This window comes from Prosopis cineraria, unplaced genomic scaffold (genome assembly GCF_029017545.1).
Source record: "Prosopis cineraria cultivar Desert tree isolate PC_DT_omini unplaced genomic scaffold, ASM2901754v1 PC5, whole genome shotgun sequence".
Taxonomy (NCBI): Eukaryota; Viridiplantae; Streptophyta; class Magnoliopsida; order Fabales; family Fabaceae; genus Prosopis; species Prosopis cineraria.
The window spans coordinates 35,811,323-35,818,423 of NW_026555336.1; the positions used below are offsets into that span (position 1 = coordinate 35,811,323).

The 7,101-nt window shown below is 35.0% G+C and overlaps 1 protein-coding gene across 3 annotated transcripts; it reads left to right on the top strand.

Moving 5' to 3' along the window:
• Positions 1-679: 679 nt before the first annotated feature.
• LOC129311359 (protein NSP-INTERACTING KINASE 3-like) lies at positions 680-6,208 on the top strand. 3 transcript variants are annotated; one of them, XM_054953621.1, is made up of 12 exons: positions 688-1,072; positions 1,367-1,509; positions 1,885-2,017; positions 2,162-2,233; positions 2,441-2,584; positions 2,708-2,779; positions 2,933-2,992; positions 3,082-3,179; positions 3,274-3,420; positions 3,621-3,962; positions 4,428-4,819; positions 5,532-6,208. In XM_054953621.1, the coding sequence occupies exons 2-12, from the start codon at positions 1,407-1,409 to the stop codon at positions 5,847-5,849; spliced, it is 1,881 nt and encodes a 626-aa protein (XP_054809596.1). In that variant the 5' UTR covers positions 688-1,072; positions 1,367-1,406; the 3' UTR covers positions 5,850-6,208. The 3 variants fall into 3 exon arrangements, with proteins under 3 accessions (XP_054809598.1, XP_054809597.1, XP_054809596.1); XM_054953623.1 differs by having other exon boundaries at positions 680-1,509; positions 4,428-4,802; positions 5,532-5,669; XM_054953622.1 differs by lacking the exon at positions 3,274-3,420 and having other exon boundaries at positions 686-1,509.
• The last annotated feature ends 893 nt before the right edge of the window (positions 6,209-7,101 follow it).

Here is a 7,101-nt window from a genome sequence, read left to right on the forward strand (position 1 = left end):
ACTATTTCCTTACTACAAATTTAAACTGTTTAAATTGAATTTATATTTTTAAAAATTATTAAATTATTAAATTTTAAATTTAATTTAATGATTTAAATCTACATAAATTTTTTTTCTTTTTGCAGGCGAGAAAATCTAACTTTCATTCACACAGTTTGGTCAGAAAGAAAAAAAACTCCCATTTACACAACCAATGAACTGAATTGAATAGTTATAGAAGTAGTTTTAATAATATAATATTTATAAAAGTTATGAATATAAATGATACTTCTTTGATCCATTATAATAATCACTTTTTTAAAAATATAATTTAGGTCACCTTATAAGTTATTAATGGATGAAATTATTTTATTTTAAACTGAAATTTTTAAATTATTTTTAAAAAGTAAGAGAGAGAAAGATAAAAAATAATATTATATTATATATTTTTTTTTATTTCTATTGATAATTATATTTAAAATTTTATTTATTTATTTTTATTATATTGATATTATTAAAATTAGTAAAAATAATTATAAATAAAATTGAGGGTAGAGCTAATTTCAGATAATTTGCATGTGTACGACCAGTCCACCGAGGTCTAGTCTAATTTTATTTTTACTGAATTCTTGAAATGAAGCCGAAAGCAAACAAAGGCGGAGACAATCCAACCACGTGACCTGTCAAAAACTTACCTGCAAAATTTGCTTTCGCATAAGACATTGTCCATTGTTCTCTCTCTCTCTCTGATCAATCCCTTACATCCCTTCAGTCCAATCACCGTAATTAGAAAAGGAAAAGAGAGAGATTACCTTTTATAATTATGTATTGTACTGTTTTTCCTCTCTTCTCAATTAATTTTTAAAGAATTTCGTTACTGGTTTTTCATCTGTGTCCGTGTCGACTTTGGCGTTTTGCTTCGGCCTTTGTGCGGTTGATTCTAGCTTCTTTGGGCGTGCGTGAATGAATGTGGGTGAGCAAGTGAGTTTTGTGCTCTTTTTATTCCGCTGTCTGCAAAAAGAAACAAGATAATGGGGGTGGTGGAATCACTGGCAACTAGCAGACCAGAGCTAGAAGCCAAAGCTTGTAGAAGGTAGAAACCGGAGCCCCAAACTCAGATCTCAAGGATCTTAGAATTTCAGGCTTCAATTAGTTTGGTTCTTTCTCTAGAAAGTTTTGTTCATTCATCTTGGTTCGATTCAAATTCTCCATTTTCCGAGCTGGTTTGGTGGTCATTGCGTGAGGTTCTTGTTTTGGAAATAGTGGACTTTGCTTTATGGGAATCTGATTCCGAGAGTGGCTTTTTGTTCGGATAAGGCAATACATACACTTGCTCTCTGGTTAGAATGGCTTGTCCAATTGCTAATTATGAACTGGTTGCGTGAAGGAACTAAGGATAAGTGTTTCTGGACTGAGAATATAGAGTTATGGAAACTACCGGTTCGGTTTTCTGGCTTCTGGCTTTGCTGCTTCTGGCGTTGATGGAGATTTCTTCTGCGGCGCTTTCTCCTTCTGGGATAAATTATGAAGGTTGTCTCTTGGAACTTTCCTATTTTGTTTATCGATATTATTAGCAGAACTTACAAATAGAAAGATAATCTGATGTATTAAGATGGATAATTGAATATATTGGCCTTTATAATTTATATATGCTAGAAATTACTAGCCCCAGTAGCAACAAGATTAAAGTTAATACCATCTTTTATTTATTTATTTATTTTTGGGTTTTGTTTTCCTCAAGAATTTGGACTCCATATACAATTTATAGACCTTAAACCTAACTTTTATTTATTTATTATTATTGATTTTTTTGACCTGTAATTATTTTTGATTGTGATGTACCCGGAAAAGGAAAAGAGAAGTTTCATATTAAAGTTCTAACCCTTTATTGTTTGTTCCTCCCAGTTGTAGCTCTGATGGCCATAAAAAATGAATTACATGATCCCCACAGTGTCCTGGAGAGTTGGGATATTAATTCTGTCGATCCTTGTAGCTGGAGGATGATTACTTGTACTCCAGATGGCTCCGTCTCTGCTTTGTAAGCTTCTTAGACTTCTATACGTTTTCAAAGAAGCAAACTTGTTCCTGGAGATTTTGATTTGGGAAAATGACTCAAGTTTGTTCGTCCGTTTCCTGGTTTGGGATTTTACTAAAAGGGTTCTTTCTTTGTTTTTCTTTTCAGAGGATTGCCCAGTCAGAACTTGTCTGGTAAGCTATCTCCTGGGATTGGAAATTTGACGAACTTGCAATCTGTGTAAGTTGCAATCTACCTTCGCAAAGGCTTTTGATATCTGGGTTCTGCTTTCAATGTTGGTTGGGTTTAGGATTAATGCTTTAGTTTCTTTGCTGTTTCTTCAACACTTTCTCTAGCATACTCTTGCTTGGACGCGAGCATATTGATTCAGATTCTAAGAACACAAAATTAGCTTTGAAGATTGAAACTTTTTCGTAAATTGTGCAGGTTGCTTCAGAACAATGCCATTTCTGGTTCAATTCCCGCGGCTATAGTAAAGCTGGAAAAGCTTCAGACGCTTGATCTTTCCAATAATACATTTAGTGGTGAGATACCTAGTTCTCTGGGGAGCCTCAAGAACCTGCATTATCTGTAAGTTTCAAAAGCATTGCTATCATAGAGATGTTAGTGTGATACAGAAATTATAGTTTGATTCTTTCTTAAATTCTTGCTTTAGAAACTGTCTCACGTTGAATTGTCTTTTGAGCATTCTAGGCGGTTGAATAATAACAGCCTCTCAGGATCTTGCCCTCAGTCTCTTGGCAACATTGCGGGTCTCACCCTTGTGTGGGTCTTTATTTCCATAGTACTTGCTTTAATTTTTCTACAATTTGCTCCATTTTTCTATGTTTTTATGTTCAGACATTGAGGGCAAATTTATAACGTTAATTTTCCAATAAACTTGGTACTTTAACTAATGCCGCTTAAAAATCCATATAGGGATCTCTCTTATAACAATTTGAGTGGTTCGTTGCCAAGAATATCAGCAAGAACATTCAAGTATGCTCATTTCTGTATTTTTTAAATGCTTCCTACAAATTCTCAACAATGGAATTTCGTAAATCTCTTGCTTAATTTTGAACTTCCAGGATTGTGGGAAACTCTTTGATTTGTGGTCCAAATGCTAATAATAACTGCTCTAATGTTCTGCCGGAGCCACTTACCTTTTCCCCAGATTCTTTAAGAGGTAATGATGGTATCTATATTTTTCTTGTTCTGTTAAATAATTTATCTGAAGCAATTCCATCACATGTTTGGGTGTTGGGATTTTGGTGGCCTAGCCCAATCAGCATCTGGAACAAAAAGCCACCATGTTGCAGTTGCTTTTGGAGCAAGTTTTGGAGTTGCTTTTGTCATTGTGATTGTGGCTGTCTTTATTGTTTGGCTGCGATACAGACACAACAAACAGATATTCTTTGATGTTAACGGTTGGTCTTTGCCCTCCTATTTATATATTTATTGGTAGAAGTGGTATATTTATAACCCTATTCCATGCTGCTATTATAGATTTTACATTTTTCTAACGTCTGTTTGTGATGCTGGCTGTAAACATTTTGCAATTGACAGAGTTTTTTTTTTCCTGGCTTTGATTGTGATGTTTATTAAGTAAATGTTTATTACTTGGCAGAGCAATATGACCCAGAGGTGCGCCTTGGCCATTTGAGAAGGTATTCATTCAAAGAACTTCGAGCTGCAACAGATCATTTCAGTTCAAAGAACATTCTTGGACGGGGTGGCTTTGGAATAGTCTACAAAGGGCGCTTCAATGATGGCTCTGTTGTAGCAGTTAAAAGGTTGAAGGACTATAATGCTGGTGGTGGCGAAATTCAATTTCAGACAGAAGTTGAGACCATAAGTTTGGCTGTCCACCGGAATCTCTTGAGGCTTTGTGGGTTTTGCAGTACTGAAAACGAAAGGCTCCTTGTTTATCCATATATGCCTAATGGCAGTGTAGCCTCTCGATTAAAAGGTAAGTTCAGTGGGCATTTTACCAACAGTCATGAAATTAGTGTTTTTTTTGGGAGAACCATATTAGAATTCTGTTCATCCAATGTGGGACTCAAGTCCCATTCCTTTGTTTTGGGTTATAAAACTACGTTGCTCAAAACTTGCTTAGTGCTTCTTGGCATGGAAGACACTTCCTTGTTACCCACTTATCACTTGTTACCAGGCCAAGCAGTGGGATGACCAATTATTATCTGATATGGTGCTACATATGCACGATGCACAATTCACAAGCTGAAATATATTGAAAAAAGAATATTATGACATGCTTCCTTGGGGTTACCTGTTTTTGGTTACCAGCTATTCAGTCAGAACTATGGCAATCTTTCCCTGCTAAATCACCATTTTTAAAAGCAGCTTGTAATTTCTGTTCAGGAGTCGGGGCCATACTAGTAACCATCATTGTCTCTGGTCTTTTTATTTTAAACAGATCATATTCATGGTCGACCAGCCTTAGACTGGGTGAGGAGGAAGAAAATAGCTTTGGGTACAGCGAGAGGATTGGTTTACTTGCATGAGCAATGCGACCCTAAAATCATTCACCGTGATGTGAAAGCAGCCAACATTTTGTTGGATGAAGACTTTGAAGCAGTTGTCGGTGATTTTGGTTTGGCAAAGCTTCTGGATCACAGAGACTCCCATGTAACTACAGCTGTGCGTGGGACCGTCGGTCACATTGCTCCAGAATATTTATCGACAGGCCAGTCTTCAGAAAAGACTGATGTGTTCGGTTTTGGGATCTTACTGCTCGAGCTGATCACAGGTCACAAGGCTTTGGATTTTGGACGAGCAGCAAACCAGAAAGGTGTAATGCTTGATTGGGTACTCTCCGTCCCTAAAATCCTCTCTGGTTTTAGCACATAGAACTGTTGAAATCCTCGATTATCTATTTCCAACAGATAAAGATAATTTGTTGGCATTCTAGACGCTCTCTTCCATATGACAGCTAAATAATTTTCTGTTCTTTTAAGATGGATAAATTCCAGCCTACCCCTACTATGGTTGGAGATCAATGGGCCCCTTGCTTTAGAAATTGTTAGTTTTCCAAATTAGATTCTCTACTCTTCTGCTTCTCAGCTTTTTAGTTGTCCCTTTTAAATTTTTTTATTTTTGAGTGACATGTCAACAATATTTCTTTAAAAAAGTTGGCCTTTAAAATACAACCATTAAAAATGCCAAAATGAAGTTATTGTATTTTGAGTCGTGTAAATTTGAAACGGATGACTCAGAAAGAAGAAAAGCAAAGAATAGTGGAGGAGGGGGAGTAGAGAACCCAGTCTAGTCATTTAATCCTTTGCTTGTTTTGATACTATTCTTGTAGAACAAACATTACGAATTGGACGAGACGTTGAACCATGTTTTGGCAGACTGATTCCTGGTCAAACCAGATGAGAAAATTCTAACCTGCCCCTTAGATTATAGGTTGCATACAATGCAAATAATTTCATCTACTAGTTGGGTCTTGAATTCTTTGTAAATCGCTATCTTCAATCACTACTATCCTTGAGTTTAATGTGAAGCAACTAACTTGCAGGTTAAGAAGCTCCACCAAGAAGGAAGATTAAGTCAAATGGTTGACAAAGATCTGAAGGGGAACTTCGATGCAGTTGAACTGGAAGAAATGGTTCAGGTGGCACTGTTATGTACACAATTTAATCCTTTGCACAGACCTAAGATGTCAGAAGTTTTGAAGATGTTGGAGGGAGATGGCTTAGCTGAGAGGTGGGAGGAAGCTTCGCAGAAGTCAGAGACAAGGTTCAGGTCTTTCGAAAACCCTCCTCAAAGGTACTCAGATTTTATAGAAGAATCTTCACTCATACTTGAAGCTATGGAGCTTTCTGGCCCTCGGTGAGAATAACCATCTTGGTTTTTCACTGTTAAGAAAATGGTGTCACACGTCATTTTCCTGGGGTATATGCTCGAATCCATGTGTAAAAAGAAAAGGGGAAAATCAGATCATGTATAATTATTTTTCTTCTTTGTTTGGGGGGTCCCATGCGGTTGGATCGACAAATTTTTCCAGTCAGTGTCTGAAGAATTGTACATAGCTGCTCATGGCTCCTTTTTGTTGTCTTGGCGCCTAAGCAATCTCGTATACCCGATAGTTTGTGAACATAAAACTTATTAGTTTGACCAGATGAAGAGTGTTAAATTTTGAGTCTAGTGGATGAAGTTTATGATTGACAATAGATAATTAGTTACTATTATTAAGGTTACTTGTCTAGAAATGTGTTATTTTTGTTCAAAAGTAGAGAGTGAGTGGGAGGAATATAGATTATCAAATAACTATTCATTAGAAATGAACTATATCTTTTGATATTTTAAGGTTTGTCATTAAAGAAACTAAAGTTTCTAGTAAGTAATATGATGGATGGATAGAAAAAATAAAAGCAAAAAAAAAAAAAAGATCAAAATGTGAGGAGTTATCGGCAAATTATATTGGAGAAAAGTAATTTAATTCATAAAATGAAAAATTATGGTTCATAAAATTTTTAAAAAATATGATATTTTTTCATTTATGATATATATTATGGAGTTTTATCATCCTTATCACTAAGAAAAATAGTAATTTAGTTAATTTTTATTTTAATTTTTTCAGTACATTTCATTTTCATCATTTTTAATAATATAAAATAACCTAAAACTTTATGGAATACTTGGCAGCAAATTTGTTAACTGCTCTTTGGATAATTGATTGTAAACTCTTATGTAGCATTTGAAATTATAGATAGTGAAAGTTAAATTTAATTTGATATGTATACACACTCATACAAACTCTTGGAACTTTCTTTGTCCATGGAAGAAAAGTGGAACAAAGGTGGGAAAAAGAATATTTTTGGATTGCTTACTGATGTTTTTTGGGCGGAAGTAAATCTTGTTCAAAATATAATCAAACATTAAATATAAACACCTCTCCCATTAAAGATTTGTCTCCCATTAAAGATTTGTCACGTAGCAAGTAACTAATCTCTTATTAGACATAATCATCATTGGTAGATTTAATTAGGGCATCTCTCTTGGTCAAAACTCCAAAAAAAAAAAAAAACCTACTAGGTCTTAACACAAGGATAAGTGGCCTTTTTCTTAACAAAATTTTATTGCAA

What these genes read in the sequence shown, in the direction of transcription:
- LOC129311359 (XM_054953621.1), top strand. Translation starts at nt 1,407, where the DNA reads ATGGAAACTACCGGTTCGGTTTTCTGGCTTCTGGCTTTGCTGCTTCTG. An exon ending in TTCTGGGATAAATTATGAAG is followed by an intron (nt 1,510 to 1,884) that starts GTTGTCTCTTGG and finishes TGTTCCTCCCAG; the next exon opens with TTGTAGCTCTGATGGCCATA. An exon ending in ATTGCGGGTCTCACCCTTGT is followed by an intron (nt 2,780 to 2,932) that starts GTGGGTCTTTAT and finishes AAATCCATATAG; the next exon opens with GGATCTCTCTTATAACAATT.